The sequence below is a fragment of the Lutzomyia longipalpis genome, chromosome 2, assembly GCF_024334085.1.
Source record: "Lutzomyia longipalpis isolate SR_M1_2022 chromosome 2, ASM2433408v1".
Taxonomy (NCBI): domain Eukaryota; kingdom Metazoa; phylum Arthropoda; class Insecta; order Diptera; family Psychodidae; genus Lutzomyia; species Lutzomyia longipalpis.
In genome coordinates, this window is record NC_074708.1 from 33,816,944 (window position 1) to 33,842,902 (window position 25,959).

The following is a 25,959-nucleotide window of genomic DNA, read 5'->3' on the forward strand; positions in this document are numbered from 1 at the left end:
ATAGGTATATACACAAAAAAAAATTAAAGATTTATTGAAACAAAAGTGTTGTAACTTGTAACCGAGCAAAGATGAACAAAGAATTTTACTTACCCTATGTACATATTGCAAAAAAAGGAGATATTAAACACAGTATAGGTAGCAAAGATATGCATAAAATGATTTTATGTTTACCCACTTTTTTTCGAATTACCAGGTTTTTAGCAATATTGTGAGGGACTTTCATAAAACCACTTTCTTCTCACATTAAAGATCTTATGTTTTTAAAAAAAATCTTTCGAATGCAACAACTTTCCCAACACTTAAAATTTCCCACCCAAAAAAATTTTACAATTTGACCGAGTTGAGAGTAAATGCAAAAATTATTTCAGAAATAATTATTTTACATAATATAGTTACATTATGTATATAAGAACGGACAGAATATATATATATACACCGTATCAAAAAACTATAATTGTTGTTGGTTATACTTTCATAGGAGGAAACCTGAACTATAAAAATGTTATAACTGTGTACATTTTAAGCATAAAACTATAATATAATTATACTGTAAATTACACAAGAAAAAAAGGAAGATTTACAGACATACATAAAAATAAAGAGAAATTTACCAGGAGAAGTAAAACTTACTTTTTTTTCTTCCACTATCTTTATTTATCATTTTTTAACTTCTTGATGTGACTTCGTTTATGTTTGTTGGATTTTAGGTGAATATTCCACTGAAATTCCCCAATAAAAGTTCGATTGCAAACTTCACAGAAGTTAGTCACCTACAAGGGAAAAAAGAACAACTTTTAGAGTGGACTGAAAGAATCATGTGAAAAGTTCAATTTACTTCATCATTGAGTTCTTCTTTATGGCTTGCAAATCTCTTTTCTGGTTCCATCTTTGGCATTCGGCCCTCCATGAAAGCCTCAATCACATCTTCTGCCTTTGAATAAACATTTTCCTGCCACACCGAAGGATCACTTGTGTCCAGTTTGTATAATGGTGGGACCTAAAGTTCAAAATAAAATTATATAAGTCAAAATTATTCTTTTTTGTTTTAATTCTTTCAATTTTGAAACCTACATCACGACTAAGATTTCCAAGGAAACGGTTTCGTACCCATTTTCCTTGTTTCTTTGAGTATCTTCTCGTTACCATTTTCAATTCATCTAAACATTTCCTTAGAGTATCCATTCCTTGGGGTTCTGTCCCTGCGAGAGAAGATTTTGGAATAAAAATAATTTTTAAACTTCTTTAATAATATTTAAATATTAAATAAAAAATTAAATTCATCCTCTACAATCCATCATGAAAGTTTACTTTTGAAGTTGAACGTGAGAAAATATTAAATATTTTCTCCTCTTAAAATATTCTCTTCTAACGAAGCAAAAATCAATAAAAAGACTTTTCTCACCAGAAGATTCCTCCACGATGTATTTAAGAATTTTCTCATCATCATCTTGAGAAAAGTTCTCCAAATATGGAATGAATTCCTTGAAACCGATTGTCTGAAGAATTCCTTTTGTATAGTCCGTATCACTAAAATTAGAACATCAAAAGAGATTCTTCAATAGAAAAGAAAAAAAATGTATCAAATTATAACAAAAAGAGATAAAATTACGTGAATGGCTCAACGAAAGTCTTGTGAAAATCACGAATTTCAGCCAAAAGTCCATCCTTTACCATTGAATCCACCCGAGAATCAAGACGATTGTTGAGGATTTCCTATGTGTGCGAAAGTAAAACTTGTTTTGTAAGATTATAAATTTGATTAAGAATGTTCTGAAAGTGGCACTACGAGTGCGAAGATTTATTTAGAATTCCGATTTCACAAATTGTTTTGACACATTAATTTCACTGCTTTTTATTTTTTAATTTCCCTTAAGTGCAAGCAAATTGTTATTTAAATGATTTTCCAAAATTAAACGAGACTGCAAGGAAATCAAGTGATTGCGCCATAATAAATGGGATAGAGAGTAGAAAATGCAGGAGAAAAGGCATAATATGATAAATTACTGAGAGAGACAGGAGGGACAAAAAAAAAGCTGAAAGCATTTTAGCGTATACAACACAAGCTTTTTACTATTATTTGTATCAACATCATATAGTGCAGTGTGTTTGTTCGAAGGTGGATTTATGTGTGGGCTGTGATGCTTTTATGAATGGACTATGAATGAATGAATCATTCACACAACAGCAATATATATACCAAATGTTGGGGGATTATTAATTCGTCGACACAGCGGCATTGCGTCACATGAATTAGAGGCTCAACTTTAGACAAGCTCGCAAATTGAACAATTAATTGGTCCTCAAGTCACTTTCCCAGCTAAGCATCATGCATATGCTATGCACGTATATAGTATGGAGAAAAAAATATGCATTTGCATTTTTTGAATTTAGGGCTTAACAACTTTCACTTTGTACTTAAAACTTTTTGATGGTTAATAAAACTTTTTTCCGTACGTATTTCAATCGGTATTTAAAAGGCCTAAATTAGACTTCTTTTAGAACTATTTCACACCTAACAAGTGAAATAAACCTGTATAAAAATTGTAGAAGTCCCTATTCAAATTAAGACTGAGATCTGTTAAACTATTGAACTTAAACAAATTGTTAGAAAATCTATAATATTTATTATTTATTTAATAAAATTTAATGTTAATTATATTTACCACATTGTAGCTATTTTAGCAAACCAATTCTTCATCATTAAGCCCACATTTTCCCGGGGGCTTGGGTCAATTTATTTTATACGTTCATATATGAATGAATATTGCATCAAATGGTGAAAGAGCGTGAGAGAGAAAATAACTTTTTGTCACGAAAACAATGACAAGGATTAACCCTCTTATGAAAGAAAAAATTACAAAAATTATCTTAAAATTAAAAATTATTTCTCTTTTAAAACATTTTAGATATTTAGAATGAAAAGCTCAGTGAGATAAAATACAAAAATTTATTTCCAATTTAATAATTTCTTTCAAGTGCTATAGGTCAATAATGGGTTAACATTAAAATGAAATCTAACAATAAATCGAATCATCCACACAAAAATGAATGAATCACAATTATAATTGGCCAACGTGATTCATGATTTTATGTACATATATATGTACATAATCCTTAAAAAAATAACAAACATGACGTGTATGTATAGGCAACAACAAACAGATGGTTTACATTTTAATTCAAATATGTACTTTCAATCGCAAAATGTCACGAAAAGTGAGAGAATGCTGAAAATTGAATGCAGCTCATCGCTTTCCTATGTAGGTTAAGCGACGACGAGAAGATTCAGAATAAGAAAAATGATCATAAAAATTCCAAAACAAAAGTTGATTAAAAAATCCTTTAAGCATTAACAAAAAATAGAATTAAATAGTTGCTTAATGAAAACAATGAAGATCTCTCAAAGTTCTTATAAATCAGTGAAAGAGATTATTCTACAAATTGTTTAAAACTAACCTGATCGCAGTGTAAGGAAAAGAGAATAACATCCTTGTAACGAAGTGGTCCACCCAATTTTGATCCCCCTTCCTGGCTTCTTTGCTCATTTATGATCGAGCTCATTGCTTCGCCACTCATGTTGAAAATCTCAATAGCTCTGAAAATTTAAAAAAAAAAGGAAAATTTAGAAACCAATGTCGTTACAACAATATAAATCGATTTTAAAGATTACCCAAGGAGCACGCCGGCGACTCTAGCCATTTTGGATAACCATACAGCTATCCATATGGTGTCAACTCACGGAGTGTGCCACGACTGAAGTACAATTTTTAATATTTTGAAGAATTAAAAATATTTGGCAATTTTTTTTGATTAGTTTTAGTTAATATATGATGGAGCAGATGTATTCAGAGTAAAATAATTGTAAATTAGCTAAAATTAACAAAATCAGTCGTGATCAGTCTGCTCCACGCCTCAATTTTGGTGCCAACACAGAGTCGTGGCTACGCGTGAATTTTGGTTCCAACAAAAATCGGAGTTTACGCCTAAATTTTGGTGCCAACACAGAGTCGTGGCTACGCCTCAATTTTGGTACCGTCACAGAGTCGTAGCTACGCCTCAATTTTGGTACCAACACAGAGTCTTGGCTACGCGTGAATTTTGGTTCCAACAAAAATCGGAGGTTATGCCAAAATTTTGGTGCCAACACACAGTCGTGGCTACGCGTGAATTTTGGATCCAAAAAATTTAGAGATTACGGCTCAACGTTGGTTCCAAAATACAGGCGTAGCACGCGTGAATTTTGGTTTCAAAATATCAGAACACGTGGTTTTATAATAATCATAAAATATTCAAATCATTTTCAGAGTATTAATCCATAATTAATATTTTATTGATACTTTTCTAAATTTATGTTAAAATTTAATCAAATTATGAATTTATGATGTGTTTTAAAATTATTTTGTATCTTAACCTATTCTTGGATGTATCCGGGAAGATGTTCTCCGGACAAGCTACGGACTGTAAACAATCCGAAATCTTTGATAAATTACAATTTTTCGCAAAAGATAGACAAAAGAAATCATTGAAACATATTTTAAGGATTAAATCGAGTATCATTGAACATAATTTTATGCTCTTTTTGGTACCAAAATCGCTATTTATTAAGATTTTCTTGAAATTAAATAATTTTGGAAGGATTGTTTATGTGATTCTGTCATTTTTTGGGTATGACCACCCTATTTTTAGAAAACATGATTCAAAATTTAACTAAAAAGCCACCCAAATAATATAATAAAGAATTATTAGTTTAAATGAAATATAAAAACTCTTCTTTTAATACCAACATAAAAACACTATCGCATTTCGCAAAAATGTCATTATTAATCTAATGAATTTAATATAATCATTTGATTTGAATAATTATAAAGTTTCCTAATATTAGGTACAAATATTTTTAATTATTTTTACCTACATAAGATTTAGTTAGCAAATGGGTCCTGTAATAAAAACTAGATATCTACCTGATTGTTCTTAAAATTTTCATTGAAAAAGTTTTAAAACATGTAATCCTTTTACAATATGAGAGATACTTTTGGGTTTTTCGAAGAATTAGTAATTAACACATTTTTCTTCTGAGGGAACAATAATGCAGCCTAGAGAAAAGACCTCCCAATTTCAGGTAGATTTATTAATAATTCTGATTTTTTTTCAATTATCATTTTTAATGCTGAATACAATATGTGTTTACCATGTGATTTCTTAGAGCAAATGCGTCAGCAAAATAAAAAATTCTCTCATGTGTTGAAGAAAATTGTACTGAAATGCAAAGCTTTTTCATGTATTCGACGAATGGTTGTCTTTTTGAGGTTACTTTTAGCTACACGTGGCATGGATATTTTATAAAATTTTATTTATTGAAAACTAAAGCTTTTTATGCCATTTTAATAATGTTTCTAGCATAAGAAACATAATGCAATGTTATATTAAATAAGCATAATGATGTGGGTATAATTTGAATTTTTTTAATTGTCTAATTTTTCAAAGAAATATTAATTTTTATGAAATGAGAAGGTCATTTATGACTCTTCTAATCTATATCCTATCTAAAAATCAATCTCGCATAAGTTTTTCACGCGTGAAAACGCGTGAATTTTTCATTGTGAATATTATTGCCAAGACGAGGTATTTTTGCCGAAGTATCTCCATGAAATTTGGCCATTTGCCTCCCGGTGAGGCAAAATAGAAAAGGGAACACTATCGTAAAAGGAGAACATTAGGTAGATAAAATAATGTTTGTGAGAAAAAAAGATAGAAAGAAAGAAGTAAGTGAGAGGGAAAGAGAAAAAAAATTCAAAAATTTTGCCTACATGTAGGAGTTTTTTCAGTCGTGGCAGAGGCTGTTTCCAGACACCATACGGATATCCCTATGGTATTCCCAAATTTAGGCGTAAAATTTTACCTGCTATGGAGCCACGACCTGATTTTGGGTACCAAATTTTTCCCAATACCATCATATATGGTGCACCATACGGTGCCTGAGCGGGAATCCCGCGCGGAATACATTTTGGCCGAAATGGAATACGGCCGGGAACCGCCGTGCTCTTTGGGTATGTAAAACAGACTAACATATATTTTTCGAAAGAATGGCTTTTATTTAACAACTCGAAAGCAGATAAAAAGAAGGAAAGGGAAAAGAAAAGGTCTACCTACTTTTCTACATTTTCACCAGGATATTATTCTAGGACTCAGCTGATAATTTCGTGTCAATAAACGGGATTACCTCAAAGAATGGAAAGTCGGAAAGAAAATACGATAAGATCGGTTCCAGTATTGGTCGGAATTTTCCTAATAATACATAATATTAAAAAAAATGAAAGAAAAATTCCAGTTCAAAAAAAGCGATAATCTTCTATTGTCAAAAACAGCGATGCTGGTTATAAGGAAAAGAAATAATCTCTCCAATATAGCCTTATCTATCTTAAAAGAGAAAGAGCAGAGGAAGCCTGTCGCAATCCTAAACAAACAGAGCTAACTAATTCTTTGAATTCAAGATGAAATTCAATAGAACTGATCGTTGGGGTGATAAGTCAAAAATTCAGCCGATAAACCAAATTCATAATGCATAATATGAAAAACTAAAGGAACTTGCAACTCAACAACCAAAATCCAGTTGAAGCGGGGTTATCGTTATCGCCGGCTTTTTTTATTTAACAAAACCATGTTGCCAAGTGTAGGAGAATGATTTGTCACATAAGTTGTGCGAACCAGCGATCACACGCTCTTCATCACTAAGAATCGTCGCACTATAAGTATATGTTCTATAGATATATACATATTTCCTGGCTTTTCGTGGTTTTCAACCTCGTTTAGATTCCCCGCGCGCGCGAGTTTTTCTCCAATCCTTCTCTACGAACGAGTTTTGTGGGTTTTTCGGGTATACTTCATGTGAATGAGAAGAGCGCTAAATAGTGGAGAGAAACAAAGATTTTTCATGAGAATGTCGTACATTTTTAGGATGATCATTTCGTCTGAGAAGATTATTTCTTTTCCTCCTTTCCATGTATTCGTAACATCATCTCTCTCATTCTACCCAATCAAATAAATATTCATGTATGAAATACTCTGTGTGGGATTTTTTTTTCCTCACAACATGAGCTTGTGTATGAAATAGCGTGGCAAGTCGTTTTGGCGGCAATTTTGGCGCGGAGCATTACATTTTGGTTTAAGATCACGAAGGAACTATTTAAATTTCATTTTTTAAAAGGAAATCTCACTTTATTGTGGGTCCATTTAAGAGATGATCTCTCCCAGACGGAAATCTTTTTAATGATTCGTTGTACATATTTGCTCATGTAGGTATATTAAACAAATTTAACGATGATGGCAAATAGTTAGAAAAAATAAACTCGTGAAATTATTTGCAATTTAATTTTGAACATTTTCTCATAGGTTTATTTTAGTTTTTATTTATTTTTGATTATTTAGAATTGACAAACGGGTATTCATTTTCTAAAATCTATTTCAATTGACTTTTGAAGAATAATCTAAAGAATTTCCCTGGGCTTTTTTTCTTTTTAAATAATTTCTTATATCATTTTACCAAAAAAAGGAAGCATTCAAAATATTTAGTAGGTTCAATTAGGCCATACAGATAAATTTTTCAAGAATTTTCAAGTGATTAAAACGCCCTCGAATTTTTATTACATTTTTTTTAATTTATGACTAAAAAATTTCAACTTAAAGTTCCCTCTTGCAGTTTTTTTTAGACCATGAGTCTTATCAATTTGCTTAAAAAAATTGGATTTAAACACAAAGAATCTCTCTACCAGGCGTTGACGTCTACTGATATAGTTTATAATTTCGCAAAGAAATCACATTTTATATGAGCTTCCGCCCCACGAAAATTCATGAATGTGTTTTAAAGTCGTTTCAATTCCACGTCATATCCATAAAAAAATCATGTTGAAAAATTTTTAAATGTTAAACATCAAAGTGTTGAAGTATTAGACCGGCATTCATAGTGTTAATCTATAATGATTATCAACCAAGAACTGTGTTTCCTCATTTTTTTCTCGCCATGTGCGACGCTTTTATTCAAGCCAAAAAATTTTAATGTGTGCGAAAAAATTTCGAGGAGGTGAACATTTTGTCTGAAGGTCACGATGGCCATAAAACACTTGAGCAAAATCACCTAAAGATGAGGCGTCTGCGAAAAATGATATAAATTTTCTTCCCACTGACTGCGTATAATAATGTTGAATTGAAAAAAGAAGATGCAGGAAATTGGGTCAAGTTACAAAGTCAATTGAATTTTTTTCCATCCGTATTTGATGAGAAAAGCTGGAAATCAACTAAAACAATAACTTTTTTTTCGGTAAGAAAAGGTGAAATATGGTTTTTGGTAAAATATGGTTTTTTGAACTGTTGCCATGTCATGACGCAATTAACTCACCGTCTGTCATGATATCTTTGTGGTTTTCCATCTTTATATAAATTTTTTTTAACTTTTAATTTATACGACGATGATAGAAACACATTTGCACGCGTAATTGACCTTGGCTAACAATTTTTATTTGAAAAAATAAAAATCCCAAGAAAATTTATGTGACATGTGATACGCACACATATACGCCATTTTTAAAACTCTCTACGCCGGTTGATACCTATAGCGCCTATACTACATACATAAGTATATACATAGTACTATATAGGTAGACTACTTAAAGTTTAAATTTTCATACATGATTATTTTAATATTTAAAATCATTCTAGTTTAAAAGTCTGCTTTATAGTATATCATACAGCTATGTATGTATATTTTAATACTTAGATACATAATATGTATCAAATTTAGCAAAGTAAGACAATGAAATGGGATTCGTTGAGATTTACCGAAATAAGAGTCGTCATAAGACTGTGAGAAATAATGACTCGCATTTAAAACCTCTTAATGACACATAATCCGACAGAATATAATTAAATATTCTTTTTAAATTCTAATTGTTGAATTAAAATAGGAGATGGCATATTTTTAGAAGCAGCAAAGAGGCTCAAACAATTTGGAAATTTTTCATTAAACTAAATTGTAACTCTTTCTTTATATTGCGTGGGAGGGATTTGAATAATTGAGGAGGCAGGGTCTTTTCCTGCAGTTTTTTGCCAGATTCTTCAGAAAGTCATTTGTAATTCCACGTGGGATGCAATGTAACAGAGAAAGTCGGTACCGTTTTCAGCATTTTCACCCGACTGTAAGAAGAAGTTCAGAATTTAGGTCTATTTTAGTTTATTTTGTAATTTTATGGTTTGGTTTGAATTATGATTTTAGCTGAGATTTTGAAATTTTTGAATGAATATTCTCTTTACTGAATTAAGCATAATAAATTTTGTAAATAAATTGATTCATTTTAGAGCTTTCATTCAAGAATAATTAAAAATATTTATAGAATAAAATATTTTAGAAAGCAAGAAATTTCTAGATATCACGACAGAAAATTCTCCAATTTTATGTAACAATCCTAACTTGTTTTTGGTTTTCTTTAGTCGGGTAATTTATATTTCAAAACTTTTTTTTCCAGGTTTATCCGCCTTTTTATTCAAAATCAATTTAATTAAATAGAAAAAAAGTGTAAGAAATTAATTCGCGTCTATTAAATATTCTGTAACCGTGAAACATTCTAAAATCTAAATTCAACTTCACTGTATTGATTCGCGATTAAATACATATTACGATAATTTGGGTCAGTATTATTAAAAAAAAATCTTTCATGTGACGATATCGGTCCATGGCAACAGCTTAATACTTGATTGATATACATTCTACTCTGGTGGCGGCTCATTATCAAGCTGTGTAATATTTGAGTACGAATATGTGAATTTTTCAGGTTTAAAACTTTTAAAAGAACCACATTTTTGAAAATCACAGCTTTAGTTACTGATTAAAAATTCATGATACAAATTAATTTAATTGGAGATTTAAATTGAGATTAAAAAGCTTTGTTTTAAGTATTTTTGGAATTTTGAGAGATAATTTTCAAAGATTTTTTTCTTGATTTTCAGGTTCACAATAAAATAAAGTTTCTTTTATCAATTCTTTGTAGGAAAAAAAACTCAAAATGTCAATTCATTCAATCTCACACGTGGAGATTAGGAAGATGTGAATGAGAGATTAAAAAATTTTCTTTTAATGTGTATTTAGGAATCACACATGCCATAGATTGGTCACATTTTATCAATAAACTTTTTTTCATGCTCCTCGGCGCATATGATATTCTCGCGACGTGTAAATACGTAAGAGGAGCCACATTATCAGTTCGTTTCGTTTCGTTCGTCATTCCTGGGTGTGAGGGAAAAGAAATGAAATTAAAGAAAAAAAAAGAAAACACGCGTATTCCTACGACAGAATATTGAAGGAACTTTATCAGTTGTATACCGGTTTTGGCGGCAACAATTTCCATTCGGAAATACTTTATTGAAATAAGATTACCAGCAACTGTGTAAATCATGATAATGATGATGTAAGGCAAAGATGTTCATGAAACCGGATTAGAGCCCATGCCTGTTCGATACATGAATGAATTTCCCACTGTGGGACTTATATTTATGCATATATATGTGTGTATGTTACACCTAAAAGTGAATTTCTTGGAAAAAAGGTGCAACGTCGATATCTTTTACGCATTCTAAAATTTTATATGTAGATATATCTACAGAAGAGAAGGTGTAATACTCAATAATAGGTAAATAGGTCACCAATACATTATATCTATACATAAAATAGGTACCTATTGAATCACTATATGATTAAAATTTTCGTATGATCAAACATACTTGAACACGAATTCATTGCTTGTGAGTAAATTATACAGAATAGAAGGGTATACTGAACTACAGGTTTTTTATTTAAAATAAAAATTGCAATTTTTTTTAAAAATATTTTCTTTTAGTTTGAAAATCATTTTCTCCTTTGGTGATAGTGCTACAAAGAAAATCCAAAGATTATCTCTTGGCTGACATACATCTTCCGAATCTTCGTATAATCTTATCTTGAATATTAGTTTATTTCCAAAGAGCTACAATTAATACTCTAAAATCTGCCTGAATCGCCTAAATGCAAAGGAGTCCCTTGAAATGATGATTACTTATGAAGATATGTATGTTATGTATTTCATGATGACTATACATATTTTGGAATTAGAGCATTTCCTGGATAATTTTGTAAAAAAAGAACTCAAATATAGGTCATCCACTGACTAGGTATTTCTTGTAGATTAAACGCTAAACACGACTGAAATAATTTATCAAATAAAACTGTTTATGATAAGATAGTAATTTTCAACCCATTATTTTCACTTAAACGCTCGTTTAATCATGGATAGGTGAAATGTATGTATAGATTAGTTTAGATTAGATTCGACAAAAAAAATTTTAGTAAAATTATATACAAAAGTTGTTATAATTCTCAGAAACTAAGCTCTTGACTGTATTCTTGGAAATAGAAAAAAATAAAGTCTGCCAAGTTAAATCAAACAAGACTTTGACTAAAATAAAACTATAAATGCAATATGCAGTGCTGGAGCGCCATTTGCATTGTACATACAGTGTACTACTATATGGAAAATTGCGCAATATGTTTCTTGCAGTTGTATTTTATAAATATTTGAACAAATAACAACATTGTAGAAATGTGTGCAATAGTGATTAACTGAAAGTGATGGGATAATCGAGCTTGAATATACTTCCTCTCTCCACATTGGTTTTAGAGTGTATTGCAAACTAATTGCAATACTGCGATTGAAAAATATATATCTTCTCATGTGTACTTGACATTGACACACAAAATATTCTATCGTTATTTCTTTGTTGTACAAAGTTCTTACATGTACATAGGTGGGTACTTGAAGTAATATCAAGAGGAGCTATATAATATTTTTTAATCCTTTTAAATTAATCTGATATTACTGATACAGTTAAAGCCGTTTAAGATAATAAATTTAAATCAAAAAGCACGAATATAGAAGATATCTATCGTCTATAATCCATTCTAAACTCTATATCTTCAATCTAAAATTTCAAGCAACGGTGTCCAAATCTATATTTTCAAAGTACATAGTATATATTTCAAATTTTCCCGGTATTTTGGTGGCGACTCATCTACCTATATACATATTTCTTTTAATATTATATCTTTTGTACATACATAACGTATAAAGTGATAAAGTTATTGCTTACTGTTTCAATTTTAATGTGTTTATTGAGTTTATTTTTTCTTTAATCATTTTGCGCATTTAATGTGCACAATCTAGTATCATCCAGTAGCTTTAAGTGAGGTGAAACTTCACGGAAATACTGTTACACATATTTTTTTAGTATAGAGAGATTAACGATTATCTGACTGTTAAATGAGAACCCCTTGATGCCACATGCAACACGAATTCTTTACTATATTGACACGTGGGACACTTAATGTTTGCAAATAAATAAAGCATTTTTTCATTGAGACTTTTTTTTCAAATAAAATGATTAATATACAAGCATAATACAAACTTCTTATGCAATTAAATAAACTGTTAACACATCCAGCGCATGACGATAACGGATACTGTGTATAGGTATTAATCAACGAAAGGAAAATTTCTATAAAAAAATATAGATCTTGCAAATAAGGTGACGCAAAAGTAAATATCTGAATACATTATTTAGGTACTTTTATTTGTTCATTAAGTACATTTCCACAGAAATCAGTTATCGCACAATTTCTGGAATTAAATAGGTACCTACCTAAAATAATTCTAATGGGTGGGGAATACTTAGATAGGATCGAAGAGCTTTTTTTGCAGATTTAATCTTTTTTTTTTAAATTAATTTTTGATTTGTCTTTTGGATAGAATTAAGACATTGATCGATATAAAACGTAAACCGAATGGTTTGATCGAATATTTCTACAAAATTATATTCGAAAAATATATCTGCGTATTCGGTACCCTTTATCGTTTTTGGTTACAGGTTTTAAAAATGAATATTTAAATTATTTGCCATTCAATCATTTGACATATCTGCTACTAAAACTGCGTGTCGCATTTAACTTAGGTGCTATATAATCTTACATTTAATATCACTCTTCCCTCCCTATTGCGTTGTATATAAATAACATAAACTATATAGGAATTCCACGGAAGAGAAGCCCATTTTTTAAACACTCTATCACCAAGCTATTTTATGTTCCAAAAAAAGTATAATTTGATTATGGGAATTGTATATTAATGAACAGAACACACTACTTTATACAAGCAGCATGTAAATTTACATACCAGTCTTCTAACAATCTTCCATATATTCATAGGTATTTAAGAATGTGGGTATGAAATTTTCGGAAAATTCCCCCTAAAATGAGAATATATACCCCTCGTTTTTTATTAATTTAAATGCTTAGCCAAGTTGTTAATTTTTATATAGGTTATTTATTATCTTTTATTACTAAATTTTGTAATAAAAATCTATATTCAACTTTCGTTAATCAACGAAATTAAATTTCTTTATTTTACCGCATTATCACGCAATATTTCAACCCGATAAAATGCCTTAATTTAAACAATATAAATGGAATCTTAACTAGTGATGCCCTAAGCGCTATTTCAATTTGCATATCAACATATAAGGGATGGTCACGTTATTTTGGAAACTCTACAGGAACAAAATGTGAGAATTTCAAATAATTTTTTTGAGCACAAAAATTATTTTTTAAAATTGAAAATACTGAATTCTTATCAGTTTTTGGCCATTTAACGAGAGTGCAAGCAAATTTCAAATTTTTGGTTTCAAAATTGGCTTGAAAATCGCTCATGAAAGTCCCCGAGTTTCCAAAATAACGTGACCATCCCTTAAATTGTTTTGAAATGCGTTAAAATACAAGACGTCTCCTGAAGCAAAAGGGTTTGATAAATCGAGTAACTCTTTGTAATCCTTTTGGGAATATGTAGTGATTCCTGTGACGATAAAATTATTTAATATTCATTCTCTAAAATATTTTACAACGTGACATTATCATAATTTAATGTTCAAATTTGTCCAAAATCTATTTAGCAGTGTTTCTAAAAGTAAAGACGTCGATACGTATAATCAAAAAATGGTCTGATGATTTGGATTCCGGAAGAGTTTTTTTTAATATATATATATATGAAATAGTAATTTATATGCTAAACCAGCAGAAATGTACGGCCTTGACTCAGAAAAGTTTAAATTTTGTCGCCAGCTGCTGAAGACTGTGAATATATTACATTTCCACCAATTCCTCAGCACAACTTTTTCGTCGCAGTGTATTCACACACTAAAATTCTAATCATTCACCATCAATATTAATTTTAATATTAAAGTGATATTTGTATTGACGAAAAAAAAATTCAAGGTAACAAAAAATCGCCACATGTAAAAGTTCTCTGACCCCTTATTGTACGAGTATTGTAATCGTATATATATTTGAGAAATAAAATGTATATAATAGCGTGGGGTATTTTTTATTATTCCGCTGTAGATAGCAGTAGCATGTTAAATTCTTAACAATTAGAACTACAGCATAATTATTTCATTTGATTACCATTACATAATTTTGTCGTTAAAGTCATACAAATGAATTTTACTTTATAACAAGAAATTCGATGAGTAATTTATTTGATAATTTCTCGGGCTTTTTAGATAATTCCGGTTCTGAAGTACTTAAAAAGCACAAAGTCAGACTGAAATTCTCTTAAGGCGATAAGATGTATAGAAATTCCCAAGATTATAGAGGAAGTTGCTGTGATCATGTGTGGAGTAAAAAAGGGAATTCATAGATACATATTGGGGTGATGTATGTATGTTAGTTTGCCGAGAGGAAAACCCAAGGGAAAACCACATCACAATGTTGCAAATGTCAACCACAGAAATTACACATAACGATAGATAAGACTGAGAAATATCTCTAACCTAGTCCGAGACCATGAAGTGATAAAAATGTCGCAACTCTTTCGCAGAAATGTACGCATGCTTCCTTATTTGTGCAAATATACATAAATATACCAGTTAGCATGACTAAAGTGACTGTACAGTACATATTTGATATTGCGATTAATAGTCCCTACTGTTTAAATTAATTTGAATAGATAAAAAATATCCAAAATAAATTTCTATTTGTCGGGAAACACGAAAAAGACTTTTTTCCTCTCTCTCTCTCTCTAAGTACCTACTTTCTTAATTTAATTCTACACATTTACAGAGCTGTAAAATCTCTGTGCGTGTTCAGTGTAATTATTAGTTTTTCTTTTTACACAAAAACGTATAATATTAGTGTAAAAGAGTCAGACAGATTTTCAAAACGATAAAATTTTGTAGAGAAAAAATAGTGCGGCTTATAGGAAGTAAAATGCGGTATAAGAACAAAAATTGATCAGTCTCTATTACTTTTTTAAAGTTGAATAAAAAATGCCTTATACCAGTATGTATTCGTATGAGTATAGAAGAATTTTAATATAAAACGTGATACAATACGACCATGTACATCTTGTGGTCATGCCCAGTGAATTCACTTAAACTCTTATTAATTATGTTCAATCTTTTGCGTAAAAAAAGCACTAATCCTCCTTAGAGATGTCTATTCTAAAGTAAATAAAAGAAATATGCTCACACACCAATTAAAATACAATTAAGGTAAAAAAATGATAATTAAAAATATAAATGAAACAGGTACACTATCTTCGAATATTACATTCGGAAATAAGAAGAAAAAAAAGTTAGGGTGAGGCCCTGGGCCCTGTAATACGTGTCGTTTTATACACATTTTCCTTTTCTAATTAACCAACAATATCTCATTAGGAGACGGAATAAAAGAACAATTCTACCCCCAAATGTTCACCCATGTGACAAATTAATTTGCAAAATAATCTTCGTGGGCAATAAAACATTCATCCGGTGCAAAAAAAAACCACCGACACCTTACTTCTTTGGGTTCATGGCAATTGGGATGGAAGAGAACGTGTAGTTATTTTATATATATAATGTGCGCGAAATAATTTGATTTATTGACTACATAGCCTAGCTAAGCTAAACTGATGAAAATATTCAAAGCAAATGAAATTTAAATTGTCAGAAATTATCAGTAGTTGAGGTGGAAAAGTATTCTAAATCTCTTAATCACGGAATTTTCCTATAATACGATCCGTTTAACCGAAAAATTTTCCCACAAGCTCTTTAAATTTTTGATGAAAAAATATATGATAGAAGGTAAAAGAAAAATTCTTGTATGATTGCGTAGAGAAGAATGATTTGCATGAAACGAAACGCACATTTCCTTGATTTTTTTTACTAATGCTTCTTTCCTCTGGGTGTGTGAAAGGAAGAGGGGGCGTGTGAAGCTAAAAGAATCGTCTGGCAAGCGTCGACAAATCACGCGTAAATCCAAACGACGGAAATATTTATGTGCGAGACCAAAGATCATTTGACACAGATTCAGTGTCTGCAAAAAAGTTCCGCAGATAAGAAAAGATGATGCTCTCTCTGCCTCTAAAATGATCAAGCAGACAAAGTATGTGATTCCGGCAGGTTTTGCCAGATCACATAAGGCTCGTGAAATTTTATTTTATAAAAAAGAATATTGGTGCGTGGGAGGTATTAGATCCTCAAACATTTTCCCCGCAATTTGAACTACAAGGACACTGATCGCGTGTCAATTTATTGCTTATTCTAATTTTAGTGATTCTTTTTTTTTACATGAACAAAAATCTCGTTGCGCGGGTGTGTGAAAGTTTCAAACACCAACGCCAATGAAATGAGAATGTCTGGTACTCTCTGCTCTATTTTTGATTTCATATATTTTAACATTTTTCCTTCCCTGTATTATATATAACTAATTAGTTAACCATTTTTCATGTCAATGTCCTTTTCATAATGTATTCTCATGACATTTTTAGCCATTTTTTTTATTTGCAGCACTTTTGGGTTATTTTTTATCTATTGGAAAAATTCTTTCCTTTGAGAAATTTATGCACATAAAATTAGCATTTTATTTACATGTATGGTACGACGTTAATCTATATTTAATGCAATGGCGCCATATATACCTTTATGTATATTTTATGTACATACTTGTCAAAAATGATCGAAGGACAACAATCACTGATAAGGGAGATTGATAGGAAAATCCCATTATAAAAATCGCACTTCAGCACAATCATGCATATCAAAACTTACCTTCAAACGTCGTTCAATAGAGAATTTTTTTTTCTTTTAAGTTTACAACCATGCCATTATCACTAAAGGAAAATTCATACATAACGAAGAAAAGTCAAGCAAATGAAACTAAATACGTTTATATGTTGTAAGTAAACATAATTTCAATATTATGGGACATTTTAGCTTCCGCAAAAAGCATATAGGAAGATTTGAAAAGAGTGATTTATGTCAACTTCATAACGATCTTCTTTAATTCTTCTCGAATGATGAGAGATTAAGTTTTTTGATAAATTTAAGTGCCTAAAATTAATCATGATATGATAGATTCAATTCAAATGTTTGTCCATGAAGTTTTTCGCACACACAAAAGTTTAAACGTTTTAAGAAAATTTTTTAAATAGAAAAGCGAAACGTCGCTGGAATATAAATATCTTGACGTAATATGAGAAAAGAAACAATTTTCTTAAAGTTTCAATGCTACTAGGAGTCCAAGAATAAATAAAAAGGAATATTTTTTACGCAAATTTAATTGATAAAAGCTTGTCGAGACAGTTGCAACTCTTTCTTTTCACACAGCATTAAAATAAAAACTTGGAACATTTACTTACACAATATTATATAGAAAGAATCGCCTTAATGGCATAAACACATCACACTGACCTAAATTCCCAATTTTCAATATGTGGTTTTTCCTATAGCAATTTGATCATATGGCACGAAGGAGTTAAGCAGACGCCGCATTCACTTGATCTAATTTTGAAATGAGGAAGGTGTATTCTAATGTGGAGAAAAAAATTATAGAAACCACCTTTATGGATTCTGTGGCAATGATCAGTATGAGTTTTTTTTCTTTAATTTATCTACTAAACAAATAAAAATTTTAACAAAAGCCTAAAAAAAGCTCAACTTAAAATTATATATGAAGAAAAAAAAGTTTTCTCGAAGCACAATAGTTGTATATAAATATAAAATGGAATGAGAGAATCTCAATGTTAGTTTCCTCTTTTATATTTTCTGCGATTTCTGCATTTAGCAAGATCTTTGGTGCGCAACAATAAATTCGCTCTCATGCTCTTTTCTCACCCATTCACGAGACAAAATACGCGACGAACCAGAAATTGGCGGCACGAGACGTTGATCTGGAATTGGAATTAATTTATAGCTATGTGCAATGTAATACTATTAATTCCATATTAGGCACCATACTGCGTTCATGAACTTTATTCAATCCATGTTGTACAGTGAATAGGTAATTTTGAAATGACTAATTAATCAAATTACAATTTATACTATTTCCAAATTAATAACCTCTAATTTGCAAAATTATTACTGTTCCATGCAGGAATAAAATAAAATGCAATAATTTGTTAAATTTACACAACAATTGTGAATATAAAAATAAAATTTAATATTGTAAAAAATATTTTTAAAAAAAAGTAGCAAAAGATAAATTCTATGGTGTTCCATAAACATACTGTGGGTACCTGGAATCGAGATGAAAGGAAAAACACTTAGGAAGTAAAGAAATAATAATAATAAAAAAAACAACACGAGAATCTACAGGTGTACGTGCCTTCGAGCCATGTTTTAAGAACACGCTCCAATATAGAGGGTGTGTGTTCCAGACAGAATACTTGCATTCAATAGGGCTTTCTTTCTTTCATAACTTTTAATCATATAAACATTTTTAGCATAATATTGTTAAATAAAAAAAGGGGAAATATAAAAAAAGAACCAAGTTAAAACATAATTTCCATCGCATACACATGACGTAAAAAAATACATCATGATGCATCTGCCAAGAATGTACTTAGTTGTGCTACAACAAACAATTTATGCTTCGATGTTCGAAATCTACATGTATATATACGTCGAGAATTATGATTATCTTAGGGGAGTTTGGTGCTGTATTAGATAAAAACTATTACCTATTAATGATGCAACACTTCTATACAATAAAATAATTATTTTTTGACAAGAAATAAGCCACGAGTTCAGTTCAGGGACCAAACTATATATCGTTCATTGAGGAAGAACTTATCAAATTTTCTTAAAAGATTATAGAGAAAAGGCAATAAAATCGTTGTGTTTTTGATTTAGTACAAAGTCCTTGTTTTAGATATTTTTATGCAATGTCTCCGAAGATTAAGTAATACTGCCCCACCCTCCCCTATTAAGAATGCGTCTCTCCACGCAAACTCCCTATGCGCACACATTCCACAGCACTAGTATGCATTACATACATAAATAATAATGTATATGAGTGAACAAATTTTTCATGGAATAATTTCTTTACATTTTTTTCAATACTTATAAGCTTTATTTTTACTCTATTTAAAATTATAAGATCCTAATTATCATAATTAGTCTCTACTGCCGCCAGCTAATTATACCAAGGGAGTCTGGCTCGTGTTTATGTTTATGTTTTCTTTTTTTCTCTCTTTCACTCATTCGTATCGCATAACCATTTCATTTTTACATAAAACTCATAAAACTACATTTTCATACTCACTTGCTATTTACTAATAAAAACAAATTCATATATATAATGTTACATATCACACTGCGTCTTCTTGCACAGCACAAACATCGAGAGTTTTTTCTTTGATAAAATTTTATGATAAGAATGCGTAAAAGATAATTTAAAATAAACATTAGAAAGTTTCTTTCGTGGAAGATAAGTCGTTCTAAATTTCTTCTGTGATCTCACTTTTGGGTTAAATTTTCTGACAGGCCTCTACGCAAACACGACAAAAAGAAGTTAAAAAAAAAATATTTTAAGCTTGGAAATCCCCCATGGAAAAAATATGAAAATTAATGAAAAATAATATAGTTAGGAATTTTGATTATTTATATTAATTCTAAACAGAAAGGTGAGTGATCTCTCCCCGGGTGCTATTCAATTACCTTCTCACAGGTAAGAGAAATATTAGGGTGTTAATTAATGTGAAGAAAAACTACGTAAATGTGTGTACATATATAGAATTTCATCACATTGCTTCTTCCATCCCAAAGTGCGGGAACTCCAGTGAGATGGAACGATTTAACTCAAGAAGAAAAAAAAAAGAAAACATGGCCATGGACAAAATTACAAAGTAATGATAATAAAAAGAAAATTTGACGGGGAAGACTCGAAAAATGGCATTATTGCCGCCATATGAGCGTTCATTGAGCACGAAATCATAAATGTTCCGCGCACAGTGTCAGTGAGAAGGTGATTTGCCTCTCTATGAATAGAGTGTAAATTGAGATTTGCAAATTAACTATATGGATGAAATTTGATCACATAAATGGTGGAGAGACTTACCTAATTATTTTCCTCTTATTGTTAGGATGCAATCTATTGGCTGTAATTGGGTCAATCTGCTGGAGACATTTGTGGAGATCGCATGAATTCATTCCATTCATTTCTTGCGCTGTGAATCTTTTGATCCTGTCTATGTGAAATACATCATCTGATTCACTGTCACTATGAGCCAATTTCCTTTTTGTCCCACTTGAAGATGATGCCGTTTGTGGTGGTACAATGAGCACCTTCCACAGTAAACTTTCAATGTAGTAATTCGTCCCACCGACGACAATTGGCATTTTATTTTGTGCCAACAAATCATCTATCTGTTTGATTTTTTTTATGAGGAAAAAAATTTTTCTTGTGCAAACTAAATCTGAATGAAAAGAGCTTTTATGCGAAGATTAAGCGTAAGAGAATTATTCAACATCTCTTTGCAACATCACCCACCACCCCAGAGACAGGTGATTAAAATATCAAACACAACACACTAGTCAAGAATTAGTTGTTACGTATAGTTTCACATCTACAAAGAATCAAAAAATGTCTTTGAAGAACGCTTAGAACTAGTCACGAAAGAATTAGAAAAAAAAAGTTGGTGTCACTGTCGTTGTACAACCGGTACAACCTTCAAAGAAGCAAAAGAAAAATGAAAGGTTATTGCTCCATATCGAAGATGTTTCTCCCAAAAAAAACTAATACCCCCACTCAAGGCTCAGTGTCTGTTGAGTGTTACAAAAGAAGCGCAATTATTTGACAATAAACTTTTCTGATTAAATATTTAACAAGAACATTTAATTTAGCGCCAAGGAAAATTCGATCAAAAGTTATATGACACCTATTTAAAATAAATATAGGTACTTCCTTGTTATATAATTATTCTTCTAGTGAAAAGAGTCATGAATTGGCGCGCCATGCCTGACGCATTTCGGCGCAATATTTCTTTGAAATGATATAGCGCAGTTTGTGCAGACCAATCTGTCAACTTATCGTAGAATGTATATAGCAATAAATAGTTTGATAAGAATGATACGACGCCACCTTAAAATTGCGCGTGTTGTCTGCGAATTTACCCAAAAAAAAATGCGTCTCTTACTTAAGGCTAAAAAAGAAACCTTGCTCTCTTCTAATCTAAAGATTAGAGCGCAGACTGCCGCTTGACGCCAATTGGTGCGAAATCATTTTTTTTTGCTTTTCAAATTAATGCCTCATGGTGCATGAGGGTCAGATTATGTGTTATCATTCCATTCATATTATGCTTATCTATAAAGGATACAATTGGATGGGCTGAATTTCGGAAATCCAGCACGCTGTAGGGTACGCCTGGTTGTGCTACATCCAGAAGATGATGAGGTGCAACTTGTTGTTCTGCTTTAGTTGCTTTGGCTGTTGCAATATTCAAACCCTTATACACCTACAACATAAGAATTTACATTGTAAAGTGGAGGTCTTTAAAGAAACAAATAAAATAAAAAATAATGACCATAAAGTAATACAAAAAAGAAAAAAATAAAAACTTTAATTTTAACTAAACCTCTTGTAAAAGCAATAAGATTTCATTTAATAACTAATATGTAATAAAAATTACATAATGTTAATTATTTCTTCGTCAGTTAATTAAACAAATTCAAAATATCTATACGATTTATATGATATCCATTTTAGCAGTTAGAATTTTTTTCTCTCTCTCTAATAATAATAAAAATAAAATTGAATGAGGTGTATAAAATACTTGGTTAATACATAGAACAAGAAGATACTCTCAATTTCGACACGCTTTACGATTTTGAACAGGACGTAAATTGCTTCAATTATATTATTTCATACATTATAAATTGTTGATGCACGCTATATACACACTTCTCGTTCTTAATCACCAGAAATATTATGTACGAAATATTTATTTATTTGTGTATACATGTTATGAAAAACTATTTTTAATATAATAAGCATTTCAAATGCGCGCGCGGCTGCGGCTGCACTGAACCCGAAATATTCTTTTTCTTCTTTTTTTTTTTTTAAATAAGATTTACAATTTACTATATTATGTGCCTCCTCTTAATACAAAGTTGGAATTTCTAATTAAGTCACGGAATCTTTCTACCATTCACACCCCACAAGTATAAATTGGCTAAATGATGACTTCAGGGGCAGCACACTTTTCTTATACATACATATAATATTCTTCCTCAATACGAAAAAAAGATAGTCTTGGTTGAAAAATCTATGATATTTTAATAATTATTTAATAAGAATTTAAATTTTTGTTAGGAAGATAACTACGGATACTCTTCTTAATCATTTAATTATTATAACGATACCTTGCTAAACGAATAGTTTTTAAGTCAACCTAAACTGACCTATGTAACTAGATTTCTAATCATAATACATCTGTCCCTGTAATAACGTTTTTAGACTTTAATAAATAACCAACCCAGGAAACATTTCTCATATTAAATTATTATTTTTAATCATTTTTTCTTGAATTTCAGAGTAATTTTTACAGGAAAAATATGAAAACGCAGAATTGGTATGAGAGGCGATAAGAGAATAAATATTAAAATCCTATAGGTTTGGTTATTGCGGCAGGAATCGTGAAGAGCTAATTCAATTAGACCCATTGAAAGCTCGAGCAAAGTAAAAATTTTACGTATATGCCTCCAAGAGTCCAACTCGTGACTAATACCTTGCAAGTCGTACCATTTACTTAATTGAACATATAAACACAGCCTAAAATATTAGTTGTATGATGTGTCAATACACTATATACATATCTTTCTCCTCCAACCATCTGCTCTCATATTATTCACATGATTTACACAGCAAAGCAATATAACATCTCATTGAAAAGTCACTAAATAATTCCTCCAACTTGCGTTAGATTTGGTGGTAGTTACATTTTGATTATTTTCAGTTTTCCATATTTTTAAGGCTCAAAAATTTAAAAACCGGTTAAAGGTTTGTTCTTGTAAAAAGCATTAAGACGGGCTTTGAAGAGGTCGACCTTCAATAAAATGCTGAGCTCTCGGAATTCACTAACACCGGTACTTACGAAAGAAAATGAGGGCGCTGATTGTCAATTTTATAGCAACTTTACAACTTAATGAATTTGATTTACTATCCTAAATCTTTAAAATTCTCGGCTATTGTATTTACGGAAGATGAGAGCGCTGTTTATCAATTTTATAGCAATTGAATCCGCAGAAATGACAGAGAAAGCTTCATTTTAAGAATTTCAAATACGCGATCCAGCCAAAGTAAATGTCTCTATAAGTTGAAAAATTGATAATATTTCCTAATTATTACTATTAAAAACAAAAATGTATGCTTTGTAGATAAAATTCCATTTTTATAGCACTCAAGTGTGTCTTAGCTATATGGTTTAAAATAGTAGAATATCATATCAATAAGATTCAACTCTTTCAGCTCTATAGGTAAGTCTATAACATAAAAATGTTGGCAAAAATTCTATAAAATAACAAGCAACGCCCTCATCTTTCCTGAACTTCTGTTGTGATGAATTTGGAAAGTTCAGCATTTTATAGCAATGGGAACTTTCCAAAAGCACACGCAGATGCTTTTATGGAATGTGGGGGCGCTGCACAACAATTTTATATCAATTAAGGACAGATCTTAATTTTTTTAAGGTTTGAGAAATTTTTCATTCCAAAAATTCCTTTTCTCTTTAATTGTTGAGCCCCGTTAGCTATATTTAGGTGCATTGCAACCCCCATTTTATGTACTTCTCCATGTATCCTTCGATACTGATGGCACGTGAGATTAATAACTGTAGTAAGCATTGATGATTTAATTCATATTCATCAACTGCACCTGTTCATCATCATTTTTGATTCATTGTGAATGTATTTTCTCATGTTTTTTTTTTCACCATCAATGCCCGTGGATACACACATTTGCCTCATCTTGTTTCTCTTCGTATCTCGTGCTCCAACATATAAATACATGCTACATGTTACACAAAATGATTATGAAATTCTCTCATATCAGTAAAATGCAATATAATGCAACTCACATTATGAAAAATTGCAAATAAATAATTTTTATTTGATTTATACAAAATTGTAAAGATATTTAAATTTTTTTTTCTCTAAAGGCTTTTGGAGAAATTTTTACTAATATAGTGGTTATTTTACACCTGTCCATTAACTTTAACCTTGTGGTTAAAGTTTCTATATTTTTTTTTTATTTCTCCATGAGATATCTCAAAAAGGGGGAGATTCAATTTGAACGTGTTGCGCAATTTTTGCCTTTAACTTTGTGCGAGGATGGAATGGAGAAGACATGTGCCATTGGGAGCAAAAAACAATAATTAATTTTAATAAGACACAAAATAAAAAGACCCCACAGTAAAACACGAAAGGGCTCACTCGAAGGGGAGAGGCAGAGCAATGTTACTACTAAATAAAAAGCAAGTGAACCCATACATATTTTTAGGGAGATACTGATATGTACAAGGGGGGGCGCGCAGCACAAAATAGAATTCAGCGACTTTTAATTGATGTTCCCTCGCACTTCTCCATAAATTGCTTTATTGCTTCAGAAATGTAGAATAATGACTAATAAAAATTGCTTTAATGTAAATTTCTTTGACTCCTCCGGTAATGGTCAAGAATTCTTTATGTACTCCACAATCAAGAGTCTGTGTTTCCGGATACATAAAAATTCAAAATATAAATCTAATTAATATTGTTTCTTTTTTTTATTAATGTACACACACTATTCGTGTTAACTCCCAATTAACTTCTTCGACCATGGATTAGTTAATTTTTTTTCTTATTCTTAAGTTTCAGAAGAAGAAAGTGCAAAGAATAAGATCATTGAAATGGTTGTAACCGGCAAAACTCCCGGCGCGGAAATGAAAATGTTTGGTTATGTTTACCTGCATTGAATCGGCACTGATGATTTCTCCACCAAACTTTTTGGCCAATTCAAGGGAGAGTTTCGTCTTGCCCGTTCCCGTGGAGCCAAGAATAACAACTAATGGCACTTTCTTTAGCATTTTCCAGAATTTTTTATGCGAAATATGCGTGGAAAACTCACGAAAACACGCAATCACTGCACCACTCTTTTGACAACAAACTCGGTGGAACATAACCAAAACAGCAGTGGTTCTCAAATCGTTGAATTTTCGCGCCATTTCATTTATTCCATCACGTGGGTCCATATCGTCCATATACTGCACTAAGCAACAAAAATGAATATTTTTTACATAATAAGACATACATAGCATAAGCATTTAATTTATATACATACATACATAGCAAATATTTCCAAATTATGCTACCTATATGTGGAAACTGATATAAAACCCCCTGGATTAGGTGGATTATGAACATTATGATAAAAAATGCGTGCTGTAGTACATGATAAGTAATTTATTAGCTCTCTAATTTGATTTATTAGGTTTCCTGTGGGAATTTATTGGTGATTTACCGAAAAACGGCAATAGATAGACTTGCAGTATAAGGTATGGGAGTGGTGTAAAGTGTGAGCATTCCTTCTGGATT

At 30.8% G+C, this 25,959-nt stretch overlaps 4 protein-coding genes across 6 annotated transcripts in view; 2 read left to right on the forward strand and 2 right to left on the reverse strand.

The window, feature by feature from the left end:
- Positions 1-25,959, forward strand: part of LOC129790211 (serine/threonine-protein phosphatase PP2A 65 kDa regulatory subunit) — a 620,353-nt gene that overhangs the window by 464,112 nt on the left and 130,282 nt on the right. The window lies entirely within an intron of this gene.
- The window catches only part of LOC129790342 (clavesin-2-like), an 891,203-nt gene that overhangs the window by 43,988 nt on the left and 821,256 nt on the right, over positions 1-25,959 (reverse strand). The window lies entirely within an intron of this gene.
- The window catches only part of LOC129790167 (chondroitin sulfate synthase 2), a 178,164-nt gene that overhangs the window by 21,923 nt on the left and 130,282 nt on the right, over positions 1-25,959 (forward strand). The window lies entirely within an intron of this gene.
- On the reverse strand, positions 517-25,558 carry LOC129790255 (tRNA dimethylallyltransferase). 2 transcript variants are annotated; one of them, XM_055827688.1, is made up of 9 exons: positions 25,332-25,558; positions 21,708-21,845; positions 20,450-20,676; positions 3,460-3,598; positions 1,613-1,716; positions 1,406-1,530; positions 1,075-1,202; positions 839-1,000; positions 517-773 (listed from the first exon to the last, which is right to left on the reverse strand). In XM_055827688.1, the coding sequence occupies exons 1-9, from the start codon at positions 25,542-25,544 to the stop codon at positions 654-656; spliced, it is 1,356 nt and encodes a 451-aa protein (XP_055683663.1). In that variant the 5' UTR covers positions 25,545-25,558; the 3' UTR covers positions 517-653. The 2 variants fall into 2 exon arrangements, with proteins under 2 accessions (XP_055683663.1, XP_055683662.1); XM_055827687.1 differs by having other exon boundaries at positions 20,450-20,757.